The following is a 25648-nucleotide window of genomic DNA, read 5'->3' on the forward strand; positions in this document are numbered from 1 at the left end:
AATATATGTCAGCAAAGTTGTTCTGTTACTAAGAACAGGAATGATACCAAGCTCGGATTTGTAATTTGGAGGCAGATTCGTGAGAAGAAAACACCAGGCCGGGAATAACAAGGTAAAAGAAGAGAATTTTATTTACAGAAGGTTATAGGTAAATGAAGAGGATTTTATTTACAAAAGGTTATAGGTAAAAGAAGAGGATTTTATTTACAAAAGGGACATACCCAAAGACCGTCCGTCCGGACACTCAGCACCGGCGTTACAGCAGCACGGGCAAAACGCAAGTCAGAACTTTAAGCACTCTCCTTTTCAGCACCGGCGTTACAACAGCACGGGCAAAGCGCAAGTTACAGCTCTTAGCAATCTCTTTGTTTCTCTCTCTCTCCCTCTCCTCAGCACCGGCAATACAGCAGCACGGGCAAAACGCAAGTTAGAACTTTAAGCAATCTTTTCGTCTCTCTCTCCCTCTCTTTTCAGCACCGGCATTACAGCAGCACGGGCAAGGCGCGAGTTACAGCTCTCCGCAATCTTTCTCTTCCTCTCTTTTTCCCTCCTTCCGTTTTTTCTTTGGTTTGTGTCTATATTTTATATGTTACAGTTCAACTTAGGTTATAGTAAACACCAGCTGCTCTTTGTCTTGTCTCTCACGAACATTATCATTATGTAACAGCAATCCTTGGCTTTGTTTATGGTTCTCAAAGAGACGGGAATTGGCCAGATTCCCAGCTCCTCGGACATAAGCCAGGGTCATCATGAGCTCCGAATGCCCCGGGCTTACTGCCAAAGAAATGATAACTTTACTTCCCAAGGTCCAAGAAACTTAGAGCCAACACTGGGCATGACTTTTTTTTTATATTAACCCTACAAAAGTCTATGTTATTCCTGCCATTAGAAGGTGCAACTTAATTCTCCCCTTGAGTAGGGGCTGGACTTAGTGACTCACTTCTAACAAATTGAGTAAAAGGAAAAAATAATAACTTTATAGTGGAGTAAACTGGCAGATACCACTTGACCCAAATGATGAAGTTAACATCACTGGTAGTAAGTCATGTTGATATCACATATCCTGCCAGGTGTGTACTGCAGACCCTGGCCGATGGATGAAATGAGTCCTCAGACGCAGGTATGCTATGTAAGAGCAGCTAGGAAACTGCCTGACTCTAGTGGCCAGAGAACAGCCTGGAGAAGCTGGAGCTGCTTACTTTTGTTTAGTGCAGGCACAATGCTGAAAGCCTATAGCTAATACAACCTATACAAATTAATATTCATTGTTCCCTTTCCAGGGAACATCATGCGGATGATCAAAGGTCAGTTCCTGGTCAACATGAGTAAACAAAAACAAACTTGTTTAAGATAAATTCTCCCACACTCCCTTGTACCTTCTCCTTGCGTTGCCTCAGGGTTATAGAACAGCTGCCTTCAGCTTTCTGACCTTTCAGAAGGCCTGCTCCTTTCCCTATAGTGTCTCCCACCACTCTGACTGATCTGCTACAGTACCTGCTGATATGAAGCTAAGAGAAATACAGCTTACCTCTCTGATATTCTTCCCCCAAATCTGTAACCCCAGTCTTCAAAAGTGTCAAGGTCATGAAAGACAAGGAAAGACTGAGAAACTGTCACAAATTGGAGGAGTCTAAGCAGGCCTGGCAACTAAATGCAACATGGTATCTTGGATTGAATCCTGGAACAGAGAGGGTAGTTAGTAGCTTAGTGAACAGTATTGTGCCAGTGTTCATTTCTTAGTTTTAATAAGTACATCATGGTTATATAAGATGTCAGTATCAGAAAAAGCAGGGGGAAAAAGGAACTCTGCTCTCTCTTTCCAATTCTTATTTATTTATTTAGACAGGGTCTTGCTCTGCTGCCCAGACTAGAGTGCAGTGGTGGGATCCTAGCTCACTACAGCCTCAAATTCATGGCCTCAAGCAATCTTCTCACCTCAGCCTCCTGAGTAGCTAGGACTACAGATGCATGCCACTACTCCTGGCTAATTTTTAATTTTTTTTTTGTAAAGACAGGATCTCACTTGCTATGTTACCCAGGCTGGTCTTGAACTCCTGGCCTCAAGCAGTCATATCACCTCAGCCTCCCAAAGTGTTGGGATTCTAGGTGTGAGCCACCATTCTCAGCCTCTTTCCAATTCTTTGGTAAATCTCAAGTTACTTAAAAGCAAAATGTGTCTTCAAAAGTCCTAATACATCACCTGTAGCCCTGTAGGCATTACAAAATCAATACATAGTATACTTTTAAAATAAAATGTTTAAAGGAAAAGAGACCTCAAAGGTGGGGTCACTTTAAAGAAAATTTAGCATATGTTGTGGTGAACATTAAGGTATTGGACAAACATTTTTGTTGGATTCTTAGCAAGCTCAGCAGGGGTTAATGCTTGCTAGATTTTTAAGGATGACAAATAGTGAAGTCACACTATTTCTTCATTTGAAATGATGGACTGCCTTGAATAGTAAAGTTAAGTGTGTTTGTAGCAGCATGTGTTTGATGATCTCTGGGTATTTCAAATAGAATGAAAATTTTTCATTGAAGCTCTAGGGTTTGGTTTAAATTATTTTTTTTTCTTTCCCCAGGTATAAAGACCTGATGCCACATGATGTGGCTAGAGCAGCACTTACGTAAGTAAATGCAGTTTTATTTCAGTTCTTATTTCATTAAAGGCACTTTCTCTGGTTTTTACATATAAAACAGCAATTTGTTCTTATTTTAGCCATCTGTACTACACAAATTTAAGCCGCTTATGAATGAATATCGGCAATATTTATTTTGTAGGCTTAACAGTGTCTTAGCATGACAGTAAATTTTAATGCTCCCTTAGCTAGCCACAGGACTCTATTGATCAGCCTAAACATATATTTGATGACTGCCTTAGGAATTTGTGTAAGGGTAGCTGAACAGATTCTGTAGATACTTACCTAGAAAGAAGTGTAAAAGACACTTGAAGATTCATGTGCAAACCAAGTAAAAATGTAAAATTAGATGTAGTTAAATAAGATTGGGCTAGATAAATAATTTGGTGAGAGTCATTAAATATGTTACTGTTTCTGGGATGGAAATAACATATAAGGGATTATCTCATTCATTTTTCATTGACACTTTGCCTTTGTGTCTTCTTTTTTTTTTTTTTTGAGACGGAGTTTCGCTGGAGTACAATGGCACTATTTCGGCTCACCGCAACCTCCACCTCCTGAGTTCAAGCAATTCTCCTGCCTCAGCCTCCCGAGTAGCTGGGACTACAGGCGTGCACCACCATGCCCAGCTAATTTTTTGTATTTTTAGTAGAGACGGGGTTTCATCATGTTGATCAGGATGGTCTCGATCCCTTGACCTTGTGATCCACCCACCTTGGCCTCCCAAGTGCTGGGATTATAGGCGTGAGCCACCGTGCCCGGCTGCCTTTGTGTTTTCAACTAGCCACAATTATTTGTTAGTTTGTAGAAACCTTCCAGTTGACCCTTCTACCCATTCTGACTCTGTTTTTTTTTCCTACTCTTCCTGCAAGACGTCAACCATGAGTGAACGTAGGAGTTATTTCTGTTTCCTTACTATCAGTTTCCTTTGTCTGATTTTATAATACCTATTTTCATTCTCCCTTCGTTTTATAGAAACTATACTTTGGTATCTTCGCTTAATAATGGTTTTGTGATTGCTAAATGTACTGATTTTAGTCTTCTGTCTCTGTACTTTATAGCACTTGACACTTTAAGCTGTACTCACTTGTCTTCTGTTGACTTCTTAGTAATATGCCTTTATGATTTTTCTTCTGTATCCTGACTGATTCTTCCCTATCTTTTAAAAAAAGCTGGATCGGCTGGGCACGGTGACTCATGCCTGTAAACCCAGCACTTTGGGAGGCCAAGGTGGGTGGATCACTTGAGGTCAGGAGTTCGAGACCACCCTGGCCAACATGGTAAAACCCCGTCTTTTTTAAAAAAAAAAAAACCTGGATCTCTCCCTCTTTCTCTTTTTTAAAGGCATTTTGCAAGTTTCATTCCTTAGAGCTTTGCATTTCTCTGTATGCATACTTTCCTTTAAAAATCTACTAGCCTGAGCCGGGCACGGTGGCTCAAGCCTGTAATCCCAGCACTTTGGGAGGCCGAGGCGGGTGGATCACGAGGTCAAGAGATAGAGACCATCCTGGTCAACATGGTGAAACCCCATCTGTACTAAAAATACAAAAAATTAGCTGGACATGGTGGCGCGTGCCTGTAATCCCAGCTACTCAGGAGGTTGAGGCAGGAGAATTGCCTGAACCCAGGAGGCGGAGGTTGCAGTGAGCCGAGATCGCGCCATTGCACTCCAGCCTGGGTAACAAGAGTGAAATCCGTCTCAAAAAAAAAAAAAAAAAAAAAAATCTACTAGCTGGGTGTCGTGTCTCACACCTATAATCCCAGCACTTTAGGAGACCAAGGCAAGAGGATCAAGGTAGGAGGATCTTCTGAGCCTGGGAGTTTGAGACCAGCCTAAGCAACACAGCAAGACTTCATCTCTACAAAAAAAATTTTAATTAGCCAAGCAAGAGAATTACTTGAGCTCAGGAGTTGAAGGTTGCAGTGAGCTATGATCCAACTACTGCACTCCACACAAGACTCTCTCTCAAAAAAAAATTTTTTTTTTCAAATTCATAATTTATTTTTTTCTGGACACAGTTTCACTCTGTCCAAGGCTGTAGTGCAGTGGCGTGATCATAGCTCACTGCAACCTCGAACTGCTGGCCTTAAATGATCCTCTCACTTCAGCCTCCCAGGTAGCTGGGACTGTAGGTGTGAGCCAATGTATCTAACCCTCTTTTAGTTTTTTTAATTGATAAGTTTAGTCATCACTCATTTTGAAGCTCAGCTTATTCTACATTTTATCTGTGGAGCTCCTTCAAGTTGGCCCCTGTGTGCCTTTTGTTTTTTATTATAACACTGCTTTTTGATGTATAATTTGCATGCAATAAGATGCACAGATTTTAACTGTATAGTTTGATGAGTTTTGATAAATGTATATACCCCATGTTCCTGTTTTTGAACCATTGTCTTTTATTCTTCTTCTTCAAAACAGAGTTTCCCTCTTGTTGCCAGGCTGGAGTGCAATGGCACGATCTTGGCTCACTGCAGCCTTCGCCTTCTGGGTTCAAGCAATTCTCCTGCCTTAGCCTCCCAAGTAGCTGGGATTACAGGCGTACACCACCATACCCGGCTAATTTTTTTTTGTAGTAGAGATGGGGTTTCACCATGTTAGCCAGGCTGGTCTCGAACTCCTGACCTCAAGTGATCCGCCCCTGCCTTGGCCTCCCAGAGTACTGGGATTACAGGCATGAGCCACTGTGCCCAGCTGATATGGTCCCATTTGTCTTTGAGTACGTCCTTACTTTTGGCACAAAAAAGGTGGAGATTCACTTTGTACTTTCCTTAGGACCTGGTATCAGTCATTTCTTAAAAAACCTTTTGTCTCTTTAATGGAGAATGGCATTTAGAAACCAAGTCTGGGGCCAGGCATGGTGGCTCATGCCTGTACTTCCAGCGCTTTGGAAAGCCAAGGCGGGTGGATCACTTGTGGTCAGGAATTCGAGACCAGCCTGGCTAACATGGAGAAACCCTGTCTTGACTAAAAATACAAAAATTAGCCAGGCGTGTTGGCGGGCACTTGTAATCCCAGCTACTTGTGAGGCTGGGGCAGGAGAATCACTTAAACCCAGGAGGTGGAGGTTGCAGTGAGCCAAGATCGTGCCACTACACTCCAGCCTGGGTGACAGAGCAAGACTTCTCAAAAAAAAAAAAAAAAAAAAAAAAAAAAAAAAAAAAAGGAACCAAGTCTGGGTTCAAGGAGTGCTCATTCCTACTGGAGTGTTATTATGTCTAGTTTCTATCCATGGACACAACTAGAATAAATAATTTCAATCATTTGTTCATATTGATATTTCAAACTAAAATTTAATATACCTGGGACTTACTGTTTTTAATTTTTTTTAATAGTCTGAAGGGAGACTTTACTTCATCTCTTTGATTGAATATTTTGTCTCTTTTTTACTGAAAACTTTGGTTCCTACTAATATTAATTTGTAGGTTTCTTATCTATTTTATCCTATTCCAAATTATTTTTTATTTTTCTCTAACTTCTCATTACCAGTTGAGCATCAAATGTTGCCTTTTAAATCACTCTTTCATTCATTTCTTCTTTGAGAAGGTGCCACATGCTTGTCAAATTAAAGATACAGTCCTTCTCCTTTTAAATTCAAGGCTAACATTTTTCAAGAAGCACAGTGTTTTATGTGATGACCTCTGGTGCTGCCTTGATGTGTGAAATGTTTCTTTGCTTCGGCTTTCTACTTCCAGAGGTTTGTTGCATCGGACCAGTGTCCCCAAGGAAGTAGTTGATTATATCATCTTTGGCACAGTTATTCAGGAAGTGAAAACAAGCAATGTGGCTAGAGAGGTGGGTAAACAAACTTTATGTTGTTTAAAGAGAGAAATAGGAGAATCACATTGAATTTCAACTAATAGAAGTTACTTTTTAAAAGCCTTTAAAATCTCTTCAGTTACATTTAACCTAAGATGTAATCTTACAGCTTGAGTAATGTGTTACTTAATATGTAAAAGAATTGTAATATAAATCCAATGACATATACTATATTAGTTTATATTCATACTTTACTGTAAATCAGATTATTTGAGCTGTTTTAGGACATTTTTTCTTGTGTTAGGAAAACAGATCAGCAAAGTGTGGCTGATAGTATTTTTAGTAATGTTAGATATCATGGCTTCCAATTAATTTGAAATTTCAACGTTTTGCAGAGAACTAATTTCATGACTTGGTTTTTGTTAGCTGGAATTAGCCTTGCTTACTCATTTGTTCCCATCGACTAGATGGCATGTAAGGCAGTTTGTTTGTTTTAACTATTTCACAGGAGTTTACTTTTGCCCTAGTTGGCATAGCTCCATGTAGTGTTGATTGGGCAACCAAGATAACGACAGGCCTTGGAACTTCTGGGATGTGTCCTACAGGCGTTTCACAGTGAAGAGTCCAAACACGTCTTCTGGGCTTTGTTTCAATTTGAAAGTGATTGTTTGGATGAAGTTGGCACCAAAAGCACATCTCAGTGTACTCAGCATTTTCTCTAGTTCTGGTCTTTGCTTGTTACATTGCTGAGTTCAGTATAGTTGTGAGCGTAATAACTTCTATCACTGTCGACTAAGAGACAAGGAAGGGCAAATGAGCAGGACTGAAAGTGCTTGTTTGGCTCCACCTCTATACCTGTCAGAAATGTTAACACTGCTGAAGGTCTGGCATGACTGAAGTCTACCAAGATCAACAGTGTGCTGCTGAGGGACAGGAATGAATTAAAAACAGGAAGAGATTTTATTTCCCCTCTGAAATTTTTTGGTTTTCCCTGAACCTTGACATTTCTGAATGTTTCAAATATGACAGTTTCATGAGTACATCAAGGTGTTCACGATACATTTCAACTTTTTATATTCTGAAAATAATATATAAGGGCCCTTAAAATGTAAATAGTAAACTTTTTTGCTGTTTTCTTCTCTTGCTCAGCTTTTCATCCCACCCTTTCTTCCTTCTCCATCTCAAAATAATAGATAAATAAAAACAAATGTTTCCATTTTCTCTGTAATTCAATTTTTTTTTCTCTAAAACTAAAGCAATAATGTTTTTCTCTGAATTTTTCCTGGAAATTTTACATCCATATGCAGATCTCAGCTATTGATTGACAGGAGGTAGATTCCCTCTGCCTGCTCTATACTAATACCAATACCAGTTATGTTGTACTCCAGGTAATTTTTGCAGTGTCTGCAGGGAAAGATTGGGTTGAGGGGATACGTTATGAGAATGTCACTTAAAAGCTTATTGTAATCTAAAAGCTAACATTTCCGGCCAAAGAATTTTTTAGGCCCTATTACCTGTATTAATAATGTTAATATGTAGTCCTAAAGCCTTCTGGTGTTCCCAGGAACCTGACTTTATTGAAAGGTTCAGCGTATTTCCCTGTTCTCCAAATTAGAGGCATCTTCCTCCTTTTCCCTTAGTGCCCTGAGAGCAATTCAAACTTTGAATAGAAGTGTGTGGACAAGGGTCACCAATAGCCACATCTATTTAAAGCCCTTTCAGTCCTGAGAGTCATCTAGGGCCAAGGGCAACACATATTAGAAAGGCTCTTGCGAGAATTGAGCCATTGCAACCTAAGTGCCCCTTACACTTGTCCCACTGCAGAGTTCTCCTCTCCTGCCCCCTGAGATATTTGTGCCTCTCTACCTTTTGGATTGGTTTACGTTGAGAGGCTGACTTGCGGGTGCCTGGCAGAAGTTCTCAACAAAGCAGCGTTGGGCATTTAGAATCAGGCCTACCTATAAAGACCAGAATGAGGTCATGTTGCAGGTACATCACTGTAACACATTTCTGTTTCTATAGATTATGGTAAATATCATAAAAGTAATAGAAGTATAAAGGTAAAAGTCAATTAAGAGACATTAAATCTCTAATTGAGACTTTGGAAACATTTATTTTACTAAATTATAGGAGAGTTTGCATTCTGAGGAAAATAGTTTCAGGAAAAGACCAATAAAAATGAACTTCTTATAATGGGATCCAGTATTTCATAGTAAATAATGTGTGGGTGTGTATGTGGATTGGGGGGGAATCTGGAAGCTTAATTTCTAAAGTAAAACTTTAATACTATAAAAATAGGTATTTTATGATGCACCTATGCATTATTTACAGAAACAAAAATGGAATCAGACACTGATTGGTTTTTGGCAGCATAATTTCCCCCAATAAATAGCATAATAAAATTATAGACATCCTCATTTCATGTTTCACTTACACTGTGCTATCATAATAGAGGCCATCTTTACAAGATAAATGACATCAATTTTCCTTAAAGCCTTTCAGATGACAAATTATTCTCTTTGTATCATCTGTTATGCCATCATCCTGGCCAGTTGTTAACTGGTCTGACCCTTATTTGTTCACAGGCTCACCTGTAACCCAGGCTGTTCTCCAGTTTCTTTCATTGAGTTGAGCTTCTGTATAGTTGACACGCTTTCCAATTCATCTTTGCATTGGGTCTGCAGGGTGCTATCTGAAGTATCAGATGGTCAGTAAGACTAGCTAGCAGTAAGCAGAAAGATAGGTATAAAGCAGACAGGGTCCTAAGTGGGAACTCTGTTTGTGAATCATCATTTCATGTTTGATCACTTTTGCTTTGCTGCTAAGCTTTGTGACTGATCATGAGACCTGATAACACAGATCGTGAGGACTCCACCCCATAATATATTTCATCATTCCACCAACTCTCTTTAATAGGTTCCTGTAAGTATATTTGAACATTAAACAAGTTAAAATCAAATTATATATTGATACCTTCAAGGCCCTGAGCAAAGCATCATAAGAAATTAGGTGAGACAGAGGAGTATTGTAGCCTTGTGTCCACACTAGAAACCAGCCAGCAGGAATTTTGCAGATGCCTGTCAATTAATGGCAAGATTAAATATTAGTAAACCATTTCTGTGATGGGCTTAATTTTATTTTAAATATTGCTCTGGGGAATTTTAAACTGAAACCCTTTCCAGATGACCGTGAAGATTGGTGTTCAAAGCATCATTTACATGATGCCCTTCCCTTATAGTGATCATTTCATTCACTGTCTTTCCTGAAGGCTGCCCTTGGAGCTGGCTTCTCTGACAAGACTCCTGCTCACACTGTCACCATGGCTTGTATCTCTGCCAACCAAGCCATGACCACAGGTATGTTTAAATGGAAGCAGATGATATATGTTAATTTTCCTCCTTTGTTTTTTACATTTAAAAATGTACCTTTTTTTTTTTTTTTTTTTTTTTTTTGACACAATCTCACTCTGTCACTCAGGCTGGAGTGCAGTGGCACCATCATAGCTCACTGCAGGTTCAAACTCCTGAGCTCAAGGGATTCTCCTGCCTTAGCCTCCCAAGTAGCTGGGACTACAGGCACTCTACCACATCTGGCTAATTTTAAAATTTTTTGTGGAGACAGGATCTTGCCATGTTGCCCAGGCTGGTCTGAAACCTCTGGCCTCAAGTGATGGTTCTACCTCAACCTCCAAAGTGCTGGGATTACAGGCATGAGCCTCTATGCTTGCATTGTTGTTGTTGTTGTTGTTGCTGTTTAAATAAGATCAGGTTTAAAATTTGGGGGTTCTGTCTGACCATAGTTAACTTTTTTTTTTTTGCTCTCCACACCTGAGAGACATTGCCTTTGGTGTGGTTTGTCCCTGAGGAATGTGGCTGGCTGCAGCAGGGTTTATCAACTGCAGGAGTATATCTCTAGGAAAGTACTTCAGCATCTGAGGCATGAATAAACAGTTTACAACCTGCCAGGCTTGCAAGCTAGGTGGCTCAGATACTACATTTTCCCACAAAGTTACAGTCTTCCTTCCTTCACCATTACCGTACTTGTAAATCATTGCTTTAGATGGCACAGCTCTTTCCTTCACTTTCTCCCCACATCCTTGGTATTTTTATAAATCACTGAAAATTCTCCTAACAAACTTTAGCAAAATTGTGGGATGTTTTGTAGCATCAGCCCTTAATGTGAGGAGACAGGAAGCCTGAAAGATTTAGTAATCATGTGCTCATCTAGTAACATCAAGGCCCAGGTGGGCAGCCCACCTCATGCATGGCAGAGAGTGATGCCCATGACTGGGGGCATTCACCACTCTAGGCAGCATGTGACCAACTCCCCGTTAGAGAAACCAAATACTGGCCAGTGGCCATAAGGAGAGAGGGGGCCTGCCTTACATTTCAACAGCTAGAATCTCTGCTTTGTAGCAGAAGTTAACATTCTCTTTATAGGATAAAAAAATCTTTTTTAAAACTAAAGCTGGGAGCATATATATATGCAAGATGTTCTAGCTTGGAATATGATTTGAGAGTTGGTCCAATGGATATTTCCAGAAGTGGATGTCCATATGTCAGGAATGAAACTTTTTCTCTCTAACGTGTTGAAGTGTTTTTAGTCATTTAAAAAAATTATCTTAATTCTTCTGAACAGTTGAAAACTTTAATAATTACAGATGTTGTACAAAGTTGATAACTGTTACTCAGCTTTTTAATCAAGAAGCTTACATGGGAATGGTATGTTACTATATACGATATTCATGAAGTATAACCTGTGCCCTCTAGGTGTTGGTTTGATTGCTTCTGGCCAGTGTGATGTGGTCGTGGCAGGTGGTGTTGAGTTGATGTCTGACATTCCTATTCGTCACTCAAGGAAAATGAGAAAACTGATGCTTGATCTCAATAAGGCCAAATCTGTGGGCCAGCGACTGTCTGTAATCTCTAAATTCCGATTGAATTTCCTAGCACCTGAGGTAAGGCTTGCATTTGCAGGGCATCCCACTGCAGAGATTTAGAATTAGGCATGGCAGTATGGACTCTGCTATGCTCTAATAGGTATAGATTCTACAGTTACAGGGTGGGGTTATTTGGTCAAGATTAAAAAAAGATGGTGGTTAGAAAACTTTCATTTGTGAGCCCTCTTTAGAGATCCTCTGCTCACAAAGAGCTTCTCTTGTCTTGGTCTTGATTGATTGATAGTAAACAAATGGATTTTAACTTTTCCAAATAAGACAAAGCAATCCTAGGTGTTGGAATAACAGGACACTGTTAACAGTGTCCCTGCTCCTCGGATATCTCCTTTCCCAGCTCCCTGCAGTTGCTGAGTTCTCCACCAGTGAGACCATGGGCCACTCTGCAGACCGACTGGCTGCTGCCTTTGCTGTTTCTCGGCTGGAACAGGATGAATATGCACTGCGCTCTCACAGTCTGGCCAAGAAGGCACAGGATGAAGGACTCCTTTCTGATGTTGTACCCTTCAAAGTACCAGGTAAAATGAAATGCTTTGTGACACTTATTAGGGAGTTCTGAGTTGCCTGAATTGCTCCTAAAACTCAAAAAAAATCCCAACGGATTTTTCATAAGTATGTTCTGTTTCCAGAATATTCAGTCTTTATTCTTAAACATGGACTCAAATTTTGATTTATGTTGTAACAATAGGTAAACATTTTTTTTTAATTTCTATAAGGGTGTCCTTTTAAGGGCTGAGCACTATGACTCATGCCTGTAATCTCAGCACTTTGGGAGGCTGGGCAGGAGGATCACTTGAAGTCAGGAGTTTAAGACCAGCCTGGTCAACAGAATGAGACTTCATGTTTAATTTTAAAAAAAAGAAAGAGGCCGGGCGCGGTGGCTCAAGCCTGTAATCCCAGCACTTTGGGAGGCCGAGGCGGGTGGATCACGAGGTCAAGAGATCGAGACCATCCTGGTCAACATGGTGAAACCCCGTCTCTACTAAAAATACAAAACATTAGCTGGGCATGGTGGTGCGTGCCTGTAATCCCAGCTACTCAGGAGGCTGAGGCAGGAGAATTGCCTGAACCCAGGAGGCGGAGGTTGCGGTGAGCCAAGATCGCGCCATTGCACTCCAGCCTGGGTAACATGAGTGAAACTCCGTCTCAAAAAAAAAAAAAAAAAAAAAAAAGAAAGAAAGAAAAACAGTTTCCTTTTAGATCTTGCTGACATATTTTAGTTCTTATATACATGCCTGTTTTTAAAATTCCTGAATCGTTTGACTTCTGTATAGAATAGCCAACGGTGAATGAATGTCTTAAGAAAATAGGATGTCCCATTTTTAGTAAAGCATTTAGATGATTTCCCAAATGCCTTTTAAGAATTTAGTTTAAAACTTGGTGATACATGATAACAATAAACACTGTCCTTCTAGTGAATAGGTAAGGTTTATACTTCATTTGTTTTTGTAATTTTTAAAGCATATTTCTCTGGAGAAGATATATAAGGCTTGTAGTTCCATAGAGTTTTTAAAAAATCCTTTTTTCTATAGGAAAAGATACAGTTACCAAAGATAATGGCATCCGACCTTCCTCACTGGAGCAGATGGCCAAACTAAAACCTGCGTTCATCAGGCCCTACGGGACAGTCACAGCTGCAAATTCTTCTTTCTTGGTAACCGTCGATGCTATTTGTGTTTAGTGGTGACTCTTCTATTTCTGTACTCTCCATAGAAAAACCTAAAATAAATTTTTTTGTGTGTATTATGAATAGACGGTTAAAAATATAATTATGTTAAAATGGAGTCATTAAGAAAAAATAGACTCCATTTAATAGTTTTAATTTTAAGACTAAGTATTAAGGCCTGAGAAGTCACCTAATCCAGCCACCATTCTGCTACAAAAGCGCTTCTCTTCAGGCACTTAAAAAACTTTTATGGCCTATGGTGGGCCCTGGAAATGAAAATAGACAATTGCAGTATAATGAGATGCTGTGATGGCTGTAAGCATAGGCTAGTGGAGAAAATAGAGAACCCCTGACCCTGATGTGGGATAGTCAGAGAGTCTTGTTGGAAGAGGTAACACTTGAGCAGCAAATCTTGAAGGAAGAGTAAAAGCCAGTTTAAGTAGGCTTTTTAACAGGCACTCTGGACAGAGGGAACAGCAAATGCAAAATCAAGGAAGTACAGGGGCAAGGGCTTCTTTGGGAAAAATGTAGGTTGGAGCATAAGGTATGAACTGGGAAGTCGTAGAAGACAAGGAAAAGTAGGCAGAAATAGTAACAGGATACTTATTCCAGCTCTGATTATTAGAAAACTGCTTCACACTGAACCCAACATTATTTTCTTGTAAACATCATGAAACAATATACCCATTTTTTTTTAAACTTAGCCACATGTAGCTTCACATTCTTCCTTGCTTTTCTGACTCCTCCTCAATTAAACATCATTATTGATTCTCCTGCTGCTTGTAAGATGTGATTTCTCTTCTCTTACCACCTTGGCTATAGTCTTCTGGATATAGGCCATCTGGTCAAAGTTTCTTTTACAATATAACTCTCCCACCTGGCCATAAAGTCGTGAAAACATAGGCAGGTGTTTGACATTTGCCCATGGTAAGTGACTAATTAATGCCTGCTCTTGATAGGCTAGGGGAGTGGTACCTGGAGTAGTTCCAACAGGATGGAACGCCACCCTGTTAAGCCCAGGTGAGGAAGGGCTGGTTCGATTGGTCATTTGCAAAACCAAATTGGATGATAGGGCTGTGTGGCATGGACTACACATGCCAGATCTGAATCTTTTTGATTACTTCTGGGATATGCTAAAGGCCCAGGTTTATTCAGCAAGAATCAGAACACAAATCATCAGAGGTGACATGTCACAATACATGGATTTTGGGGACTGCATTAGTGCACCACATTCATTGCAGTTTTCCACAGCACATTGAACCTGTTAATGTAATGTCTGTAAACCGTTTATTCCATATGGTCACCTGTGTCTCCAGACTTTATGGACACCCTGTTGGTGGCTACATAGTCTCTTCAGGGTTGCTGAGTTATAAAAATATGACAGAGGGCCGGGCGCAGTGGCTCACGCCTGTAATCCCAGCACTTTGGGAGGCCGAGGCGGGTGGATCACAAGGTCAAGAGATCGAGACCATCCTGGTCAACATGGTGAAACCCTGTCTCTACTAAAAATACAAAAAATCAGCTGGGCATGGTGGCGCGTGCCTGTAATCCCAGCTACTCAGGAGGCTGAGGCAGGAGAATTGCCTGAACCCAGGAGGCGGAGGCTGCAGTGAGCCGAGATCGTGCCATTGCACTCCAGCCTGGGTAATGAGAGCAAAACTCCGTCTCAAAAAAAAAAAAAAAACGAAAGAATGTGGTAGAACTTATTTTGATCTTATAAATTATAAAGAATAGTTTCCTTTTCTTTGGAATTCTGGACTTTTGAGGAAAGCTTTTCTTTTTTGAAGTATGATGAGGGACTTTTTTTCAGTAGTGCTTCCTTGTCCTCCAGCTTCTCGGTTGTTATTTGGGAAAAAATGTATGGGGCGTATCCAAAGAGGGAAGGTTGTGGTTTTAATGTTCTCAGCTGACTCTCCCATTGGTTTCATTGGTTTGCTTATTACAGAGTATATAAGCAGAATAAAATGACCTGTAAGTCATGGGCAGAAAGCAGCTGAGAAACAGCCCAGAAAATGTAAAAATAAATAAATATGAGATATGTTTATTTTGGTTCATATTTTGTGCCAAAAGCCAAAAACTTTGGCTTAAATAAGTGTTTATTATGAACATTTCTTTTTTTTTTTTTTTTTTTTTTTTTTTTTTTTTTTTTGAGATGGAGTCTCGCTCTGTCGCCCAGGCTGGAGTGCAGTGGTGTCATCTCAGCTCACTGCAACCTTCACGTCCTGGATTCAAACAAGTCTCCTGCCTCAGCCTCCCGGGTAGCTAGGACTACAGGCATGTGCCACCACACCCAGATAATTTTTTGTATTTTTAGTAGAGATGGGGTTTCACCGTTTTAGCCAGGATGGTTTCCATCTCTTGATCTGATCAGCCTGCCTTGGCCTCCCAAAGTGTGTGAGCCACCATGCTGGGCCATGAGCATTTATTTCTAAAGTTACCTTTTGCGTTGATTCATTTTGATAATTATAATACTATTGAACAGCCTCCTCTACCCTCATCCTCCAAAAATGAGTCGGTTTGTGTGTGTTTGAATTATGATTTAATGATGGATACAGTGAAGTAAGTGGTGTTCTACAGAATCTCTGTATAAGTCTAATGAGTTAATAGAGTCAGTTACAGAATATATAAGATGGCTAGAGAAAGACCTCCAGATAGGCTGAAGAATTTTAACGTTGTGCTGGTTGACATTTCAGACTGATGGCGCATCTGCAATGTTGATTATGGCAGAGGAAAAGGCTCTGGCCATGGGTTATAAGCCGAAGGCATATTTGAGGTAAAGTAAATGTTCAAACAAATCATCTCTGATTTCTGTATTACCAGAGCTCACCTATCTATTTTTTCACCCTATTTTTTTTTTAAGGGATTTTATGTATGTGTCTCAGGATCCAAAAGATCAACTATTACTTGGGTAGGTAGCAGTTTGTATCCTTGGACTATAATCACAAGTATTTGATTGCCCACATTTTATTATACTGGTTAATAAATGGTTAACACTGGTCTATTATTTATTTATTTATTACACTGGTTTGAGAGTATATTAAGCCCTGAGTTCATAATTGGTTTATGTGGTGTTTTTTGTTGTTTTTTTTTAATAATACTTTCCTTTGGTATATCATTTTACAGTTTCGGATTATTTTCCATTTTTTCCTATAAGTTTTACGTTTGTGTGTGTGTGTGTGTGTGCGCGCGCGCACACGCATGTATATATGTAGTATACAACTTGTATTCTTTTCCATTAAGATATCATGGGCATTTTTTCATATGGCTACACACCCTGCTACACAATCTTCCTAATAGCCTTTTATAAAAGCCTCCCAATGTTGAGACTCCCTCCCGCTCCCTCACAAGGCTGTAGCGTCACTGGCCTCCACTGTGACCTTCACATCAATCAAGCCCCTTCCCTTGCATTGCTCCAACTCTGTGAACTCTGTTCTTCTAGTTCTTCAAGGTATTAGCTTGTCCTTATCCCTCACTGTTTATTTATTAATAATATGAAGAACTAGAAGAACTCTTTGTCCCTACCCCTCATTGTTTATTTATTCTCTGACTCTACAACATAATAAGGGTAGAGGGCATGTCTGTCCAGTTCACTATTGTATCTTTAACATTTAATTAGTACAGGAAAATCAAAGAATGAGTGAAAAGACATTAGAGTACCTATGTAAAACTCAGTTTGGAGAACATAAAGGAGCTTTTTAAAAATTAAATTTTTAAGATATTATTTATTTTTTCTTTTCAGACCAACATATGCTACTCCAAAAGTTCTAGAAAAGGCAGGATTAACCATGAATGATATTGATGCTTTTGAATTTCACGAAGCTTTCTCAGTAAGTCATTTGAAAGGCACATATGAAAGGACTGTTGTAATAAAAAATGTCACCCATATTTGTGATAGAGAGCAGGGCATGTTTTATAATGTGAATAAAGCAGGAATGGACCTGTATGTTTTAAGTACTGACTCACATTACTGGGAGGGGCACGAAGGGAGGGAAGCAAGGACTACACATGCAGTGTGGGAGAACATACCTTCTGAGGCTCTTAGAGGTCCTTCCAAAGAACCAAATTGTTTCTTTAGGAAATTGCCACTGAAAACTGATTCATGGATTTGTTCAACTTTAAACCATACCTACAAGTTGTTACACTTCCACAAACCATACCTATAAGAAAGCATAGAGGAACATGAATAACAAGGTTCTTACTCAGTTATTTTCTCTTCTAGGGTCAGATTTTGGCAAATTTTAAAGCCATGGATTCTGATTGGTTTGCACAAAACTACATGGGTAGAAAAACCAAGGTGAGTTTCCAATTTTAAAAAATCTTGAATTTCCAAAGCACATTAATAATTGGATCTTAGTTACCTGCTATTAAGAATATGAAGGGAAAACTGCTCTTTCTTTTGAAGAATTTTGTCTTTCATTAAATATATTTATTTCGCAGCTTAAAAGTAGAAATTCCTTTTTTTTTTTTTTTTTTTAATAAATATAGGGTTTCACCATGTTGGTCAGGCTGGTCTTGAACTCCCGACCTCAGGTGATGCACACGCGTTGGCCTCCAAAGTGCTTGGATTACAGGCATGAGCCACCAGGCCCAGCCAAAAGTAGAAATTCTTTAACAAAATCCTGTGTTGTATTTTGTTCCTTGCGTTCTGACATTAGATGAAAAATAAATGAACTCCTGACTTTTAATCTTGACCTAGACTTACTTTCTTTGCAGTAAAATTATTTGTAATGTCTGATATTAGGTATTTTCCTCTATCTCTCTTACTTCATAGTACTAAGAGTCTGGCTTGATTCTGATCTTAAGTAAAACGTATCTTTACATTTGTGTCTTTGTGGGAGCCAGATTGGATTGCCTCCTTTGGAGAAGTTTAATAACTGGGGTGGATCTCTGTCCCTGGGACACCCATTTGGAGCCACTGGCTGCAGGTTGGTCATGGCAGCTGCCAACAGATTACGGAAGGAAGGAGGCCAGTATGGCTTAGTGGCTGCCTGTGCAGCTGGAGGGCAGGTACGTTACAGTGTGTCATAGGACTCTCCAGAGAGTCATTTTCTTGGAATGACTAGAATGTTTGATTTAGTGTGAAACCTTTTTAAAGCAATCAATATTTTTGATGATCTTGAGGGTGGGGAGTGGGGAGAGATAACTTTAGTAATGATAATACTTTGTTTTCTGTTTTGGGGATTTTTTTTTTCTTTTTTTTTTTTTTTTTTTTTTTGGTTTTTTTTTTTTTTTTTTTTTTTTTTTTTTTTTGAGACAGGAGTCTTGCTCTGTCACCCAGGCTGGAATGCAGTGGTGCAATCTCGGCTCATTGCAATCCACTTGCTGGATTCAGGTGATTCTAGTGCCTCAGTCTCCTGAGTAGTTGAGATTATAGGCGTGTACCACCACACCTGGTTAAGTTTTGTATTTTTAGTAGAAATGGGGTTTTGCCACGTTGGCCAGGCTGATCTTGAATTCCTGACCTCAAGTGATCCACCTGCCTTGGCCCCCCAAGTGGTGGGGTTACAGGCATGAGCCACCATAACCTGCCATAATTCTGATAATTCTTTGGAAGGAAACTGCTCTTTAAACCCAAGCTATTTTTCCCTAATAAAATGTTTATTTTAACATCTTGATATATTTTCTTCTTTAATAATAAACTTTTATTTATCTAGTCACCGTAAGATTTTATAAAATCTCTCCAAGAGAGAGAAACTATCTTTCTAGAGAACTGAATTATACCTTAATTGGGGAATTAATTTACCTCTGGATAACTTACTGCTGTTCAGCTGGGGAACTATGTTGTTGACAGATTTTTTTCCTTTCTACCTCACTTGCACTACAGATCCAACTTCCTAAATGCTGTAGCATTTCACTCTAGGAATAAAATCCAAAAGGAAGACTTTAGTTTGGTTTTTTGTTTTGAGACAGTCTCTCTGTCTCTCTCTCACCCAGATTGGAGTGCAGTGGTGCCATCTCGGCTTACTGCAACCTCTGCCTCCCGGCCTCAAGCAATTCTCCTGCCTCAGCCTCCTGAGTAGCTGGAACTACAGGCGTCTGCCACCACGCCCGGCTAATCTTTTTTGTTTTTTAAGTAGAGATGGGGTTTCACCATATTGGCCAGGCTGGTCTCAAACTCTTGACCTCAAGTTACCCACCCGCCTCAACGTCCCAAAATGCTGGGATTACAAGTGTGAGCCACCACGCCTGGCCTGTTTTTTTTTAATCCCGATGTGAACACATTTTTTCTTCCTCTAGATTACAGAAACTTTTCATTCCTGATCAAAATGAATAAATATTTAAGAACATAAACAGTCCAGGCGCAGTGGCTTACGCCTGTAATCCCAGCACTTTGGAAGGTTGAGGCAGGTGGATCACTTGAGGTCAGGAGTTTGAGACCAGCGTGGCCAACATGGTGAAAACTTGTCTCTACTAAAATTATAAAAAAGTTAGCCAAGTGCATGGGCATGCTCTTGTAATGCCCCCTACTTGGGAGGCTGAGGCAGGGGAATCGCTTGAACCCAGGAGGTTGCAGTGAACCAAGATGACGCCACTGCACTCCAGCCTGGGCGACAGAGACTCTGTCTCAAAAATAAAATAAAAGCATACATATCTTAACATTTCAGAGTCCTTTTTCATGGATTTTCCTCAGAGACTTTGCAGAAATCAAAGGGTCAGTTATTTATTGGTAGGAGCATTTTGGACTTTCTGATCAGAAATATTTTCTAATCTGTGTAACTTCATCTACAGAAAACCATGGTCCATTAAGACTAGTGGTATCCCTCCCTCTCTCCTTGCCAGGCTTCTACCAGGGAGATAACTTGTACACATTACACACGAGCGTAGTGCGTAATCCACATAGGGTGATGCCTGCAGATTTGAGTCTGTGTTCCCTAATTCTTTATCTAACATGTAAAGTATAAATAACACAGTACTGGATACTTTGATGGATGAACAAGGAATGATACCTGGCACCTTTCTTCTAGAACTCTCTAGTATAGTGAAGAGAGAAGCGTCTGATAAACTAGGTTAAACTTGACGTTGTTTCCTCAAGAGCCATGTGAGCGGTACCAACATGATTGGAGACAGAGGAGAAATCCATCCTGGTGAATCTAGAGCAGGGTCTCTCAACTTTGGCACTAACATTTTGGGCCCAATAATTCTTTGTTGTGGGGGGCTATGTTGTGTGTCATAGGATGTTCAGCATGGCCTCTACCAACCAGATAGCAGTAGCAACAAACTCCTCCCCACCCCTGCCCCATGTACACACAGTTGGCACCACCAGAAGTATGTCCAGGTGTTGCCAAATCTGATCTAGAGCAAGAAAAAACATGGAGCATGAAAACAGTATATTTTAAATAAAGCTAGAGAGGGCCGGGAGCAGTGGCTTATGCCTGTAATCCCAGCATTTTGGAAGGCTGAGGCGGATGGGTAGCTTGAACCCAAGAGTTCGAGACCAGCCTGGGCAACATGGCAAAACCTTATCTCTACCAAAAATACAAAAATTAGCCAGGTATGATTGCACGCACCTGTGGTCCCAGCTACTCGGAAGACTGAGGCAAGAGTGTTGCTTGAACCCGGGATGTTGAGGCTCCAGTGAGCCGTATTCATACCACTGCACTTTAGCCTAGGTGACAGGGTGAGACCTTGTCTCCAAAAACAAATAAATTAAAATTTAAAAATAGAATAAAATGAGCTGTATTCTACCTTATTATGAGTTCTTTCAGCACAACCCCCAAGTCCAGTCAAAGCTTCCTATCCCTGCTCTTTTTCTGTCTGCTTGTGCCTTTTCAATTTATTTAACAAGCCGGGCACAGTGGCTCATGCCTGTAATCCCAGCACTTTGGGAGGCTGAGGTGGGCAGATTGCTTGAGCTCAGGAGTTCGAGACCATCCTGGACAACCTGGCAAAACCCCATCTGTACTAAAAATACAAAAACTAGCTGGGCGTGGTGGTGTGTGCCTGTAATCCCAGCTACTGGGGAGGCTGAGGTGGGAGAATCACCTGAGCCCAGGAGGTTGAGGCTGCAGTGAGCCATGATCAGGCCACTGCACTCCAGCCTGGGTGACAGAGGGAGACCCTGTCTCAAACAAACAAACAAAAAACCAAAAGTACCTAACAGGTTGTTTGGAACTCCATTGTATACTTGATTGAGAACAAAGAGCACTCTTTAAACCCGCACAGTGTTCAACTTGGCACTTTGTAAATAATAGTTTGTTTTATTTACTTTTTAGTTTTTTAGAGACAGGGTGTCTAAAAATCCTATGATAGGATTTAGACTCATCTAAACTGAGGACATAACTACAGCTAGTGCTCCACTTACGACCACGATTGGTTCCGACAGACCGGTCGTAACACGATTTGGTTGTAAGTTGAGTAGGCTATATGCACGCGGAGGTGGTAGTGCTGCCGGAAGCTGGTCCGCACTCTCGTACGCCCAGCTGGGTAACGTTTGCGCTGCCAGACGCGGAGCAGTCGTGGCTAGCGATTGTGGTCGTAAAGTCGAATGGTTGTAAGTTGCATAGGTCATAAGTCGATCAATACCTGTAGTACATAGCCCTGTGCATACTGCTGGAGAAAAGATATTCTGCTTCTTCCCTTTGTGGTCCCTCAGATCATCTCCTTAACCTACGTAGAATAGTGAAAAAGGGACAAGCCCAGCCTTTGGAATCACCTAAACCTGGTTTCAAATCCTGGCCCTGTTACCTTAATAGCTTTGTGATTTGGGCGAGTCACAAACCTTTCAGAGCCTCAGCTTTCCCCTCTAGAAACCTACTTTTACTGGTATTTGCTGTATCATGTTTATTTTTTTACAGCTAAAAAAGCCCCTGGATTTCTTATTTTAACAGTGTCCATTTATAGAGCATCACTAGGAATTAGATTCTGTTCTAGACAGCCTGATGCATATATGTATATATGTATGTGTACATATATTTGTGTGTATACATACACACAAATATACTGCATGTTATTTAATGTCCACAAAAACTCTATGAAGTAGACACTGTGAGCCCCATGTTACAGAGGAAATTCAGGTTCAGACTGACTAGAAACCTTCCCAAGATCACACAGTGGTTGAACGGCAGAGCCAGGATCAAACTCCAAAGGCTGTACTTTTCTCACTGTTCTCTGCTGTCTCTGTACTAGCTGGATTCGTCACCATTCATTGCTCTAATTGGACTTTGTTTTCTTTACAGGGCCATGCTATGATAGTGGAGGCTTATCCGAAATAATAGATCCAGAAGTAACCTGAAGTTTCTGTGCAACACTCACACTAGGCAATGCCATTTCAATGCATTACTAAGTGACATTTATAGTTCCTAGCGCCTCTTAGGAAAACAATTCTTGTGGCCTTCTGTTAAATACTTTACACTTAAGCCTTGCCAGTGTTCTGAGCTTTTCAGTAATCACAGTTTACTGCTCTTTCAGGGATTTCTAAGCCGCCAGAAGCTCACACAGAGATGTGTGGGTGATTGTTTTTGGTCTCTTGTCAGTAAAGACTAAATGAGTGTTTGCAATTGGGAAAGAGGTCAGCTGAGATTTGGAAATTATCTTTGTAATATTTGCAAATTTTGCTTGTTCCTGTCTGTGTCCTAAAGATAAGTGTTCTCTATAAAATACAAACCAATGTGCCTAAATTAATTGTAGAAAAATAATTCAGAATCTAAACATCACTGAAAACTTACAAAAAATGTTTAGATACGTAAACATCATGGTGGTCAACCTTAATAAAGTGGAGAAATATAGGAGAACTCTTTGCTTCATTTTTTATTGGTTGGGGAGGGAGGTTCTCTTGGCTTAGAACCAGATTTTCCCTTGAATTACTCATTTGTTACTTCTGTTTTGGTCAGTGGATAGGCTGCTGGGAACTAAAGACAGTCCTGTTTTTATTGATTGATTGATTGAGATGGAGTCTCGCTCTCGCATGGGCTGGAATGCATTTGCGCGATCTTGGCTCTATTTTGGTTAATGGCAAGAATGCTGGGAACATAAAGACGGTCTTGTATGTATGTATTTATTGAGACTGAGTCTCACTCTGTCGCCCAGGCTGGAGTGCAGTGGCACAGTCTCAGCTCACTGCAACCTCTGCCTCCCAGGTTCAAGCAATTCTGCTTCAGCCTCCCAAGTAGCTTGGATTATAGGTGCCCGCAACCACACCTGGCTAATTTTTGTATTTTTAGTAGAAATGGTGTTTTGCCATGTTGGCCAGGCTGGTCTCGAACTCCTGACTTCAGGTGATCCACCTGCCTTGGGCTCCATTACAGGTGTGAGCCACCATGACCAGCATGAAGTCCTGTATTAGAATAACACCTTTTGTTTTACTCCACAGCTGAATTGCAGAACCTTTATTTCACTGTTTGGAGATGCTTCTGTTAGCCAGGATTTAAACAAAGTGTAAAGAAGTTTTTTATTTTGATTAACTACTCTAAATCCTCTCAGATTTTTGACAACTACCCTGTACCAAGTAACATGGATGCTGGTGTTTAAAGAAGCAAACACTAGCTTCTTTTTGTGGACGTTTGTGTGACTGTTGCCGAGGTCTGTGAAAGTTACTGGGAATCAAAAATCACCCTGTAGTTTGGGCCGGAGACGTAGTGCTAACCTCTTAAAAGGTTATGTGAGAGTCCCAGCATAATTTTCCCCGTGGTTTCCTTCATAATTATAATGTGAGTTTTTAATACTGAAAAGCCTTATATTTAGGTATATATCAGAAAAATCAGGTATAGCTAAATGAAATGTAAAATGTAAAAACCTTAAAATTTAGAAAAATAAAATACCCCTGTGACCTTAGGTTGAAGGGAGAGAGAGATTTCTTGAAGAAGACATTGAAAGTACTAACCATGAAAGATGTATAAATTTGCCTGTGTTGAAATAAGTTTTGTTCATGTGGTGATACAGAGTGGTGGAGAAACAAGCTAAAAGTGGAGCATATATTTATAGTAGATACAGTTTTAAAAGAATCCAGGCTGGCCTGGCACAGTGGCTCATGCTCCCAGCATGTTGGGAGGCCAAGGGGTTGGATCACAAGGTCAGGAGTTCGAGACCAGCCTTGCCAATATGGTAAAACTCCATCTCTACTAAAAATACAAAAATTAGCCGGGTGTGGTGGCGGGCGCCTGTAGTCCCAGCTACTCGGGAGGCTGAAGCAGGAGAATCGCTCAAACCCTGGAGGTGGAGGTTGTAGTGAGCTGAGATCACGCCACTGCGCTCCCTGGGTGACAGAGCAAGACTCCATCTCAAAAAAAAGTGTGTATATATATATATATATATATGAATCAGGATATATAAATAATTCCTAATTCCTATAAATCAATAAAAGACCACTCAGAAAAAAATGAAAAAAAAAAAAGCAAAAGATCTTAAAAGGCAATTTTTAGAAAATGATATGCAAATGGTAAATAACATGAAAAGATGCTCAGTAGTAATCAGGAAAAGTAATTTAAGGTCATAATGAGATACACCTACCAGACTGGCAAAAATTAACAAGACTGAGGATACCAATGTTGATGAGGTTGTAGACCAATATCAGAACTTTATATGCTGCTGGTGAGAAGCCAGATTGGCACAACCACTTTGGAAAACAGTCTGGCATTATCTTGTACATCTGAATAGGACACAGGGTCTGTGACCCAGCATTTCTGCTCTTAGGAATATTCCCTAAAGAAACTTGCACATGAGATACATACAAGCCTGTTCACAGCAGCATTGCTCTTAATAGCGAAATATTGTAAATAACCCATGATCACTGGCAGGACAGTTTCAAAAACGAGCAAAACTATCTAGGATGCCTACAGGCGAGGTAAAAATAGTTTCTGAGGCTGGGCGCAGTGACTCATGTTTTTAATCCCAGCACTTTGGGAGGCCGAGGCAGGCGAATCACAAGGTCAAGGGATCGAGGACCATCCTGGCCAACATGGTGAAACCCTGTCTGTACTAAAAATACAAAAATAAGCTGTGCATGATGGCACGACCCTGTAGTCCCAACTCCTCAGGAGTCTGAGACAGGAGAATCTCTTGAACTGGGGAGGCGGAGGTTGCGGCTCACCACTGCACTCCAGCCTGGGCAAAAAGAGCAAAACTCCATCTAAAAAAAAAAAAAGTTTCTGAAACAGCTAAGGTAAGGGAAAAGAGACACATCTTCCTTACTGAAGAATTCCAAACAATACATGCAGATACTCCTGACTCCAGGAGCTGGAGCATGCCCCTCCTATTTGAGTGTGGACTAGACTTGGTGACTCCACTCCAGTGAATACGGTATGGAAAGGGAAAAGGCTGCCTTACACTGGAGAAATGGCAAACACCAGCTTACCCAAGGCTAACATCATCAGTACTGCCATGCGGATGCACGTGCCTCCTAAGATGTAGTCAAGGTACACTTCACCTCTGTGGTATTTCTTCCAAATACCCATAATCCAGTCGAATCATGAGAAAACAGGCTGAAGGCCAGTCTGTGACATACTTGACCAAGACTCAAAACTTGAAACTATCAAGGTCATAAAAAGGAAATACTGAGATTTGTCATACATCAGTGGAGGCTAAGGAGACATGACAGCTGAATGTGATATAATATCCTGGACTTGATTCTGAAACAGAAAAACTCATGGAAAAACTGGTGAATTCTGAATAAAGTCTGGAGTTAAGTTTTTTTTTTTTTTTTT

At 40.4% G+C, this 25648-nt stretch overlaps 2 protein-coding genes across 3 annotated transcripts in view; one reads left to right on the forward strand and one right to left on the reverse strand.

The window, feature by feature from the left end:
- Positions 1-22738, forward strand: part of HADHB (hydroxyacyl-CoA dehydrogenase trifunctional multienzyme complex subunit beta) — a 45144-nt gene extending 22406 nt beyond the window's left edge. The window contains exons 5-16 of one of the 2 annotated variants that reach the window (XM_017524443.2): positions 2580-2624; positions 6327-6426; positions 9659-9746; positions 11160-11347; positions 11682-11862; positions 12877-12998; positions 15704-15783; positions 15871-15918; positions 16750-16837; positions 17230-17304; positions 17853-18017; positions 22187-22738. In XM_017524443.2, coding sequence (XP_017379932.1) covers positions 2580-2624; positions 6327-6426; positions 9659-9746; positions 11160-11347; positions 11682-11862; positions 12877-12998; positions 15704-15783; positions 15871-15918; positions 16750-16837; positions 17230-17304; positions 17853-18017; positions 22187-22222 — 1216 coding nt within the window. In that variant the 3' untranslated portion in view covers positions 22223-22738. The remainder of the gene's footprint in view (positions 1-2579; positions 2625-6326; positions 6427-9658; positions 9747-11159; positions 11348-11681; positions 11863-12876; positions 12999-15703; positions 15784-15870; positions 15919-16749; positions 16838-17229; positions 17305-17852; positions 18018-22186) is intronic. The other variant, XM_017524448.2, reaches the window with a different exon arrangement.
- LOC108301632 overlaps positions 1-25648 on the reverse strand; it is a 480010-nt gene that overhangs the window by 400782 nt on the left and 53580 nt on the right. The gene's annotated exons all lie outside the window — the stretch shown is intronic.

Source organism: Cebus imitator, unplaced genomic scaffold, assembly GCF_001604975.1.
Source record: "Cebus imitator isolate Cc_AM_T3 unplaced genomic scaffold, Cebus_imitator-1.0 Scaffold1, whole genome shotgun sequence".
Classification (NCBI taxonomy): domain Eukaryota; kingdom Metazoa; phylum Chordata; class Mammalia; order Primates; family Cebidae; genus Cebus; species Cebus imitator.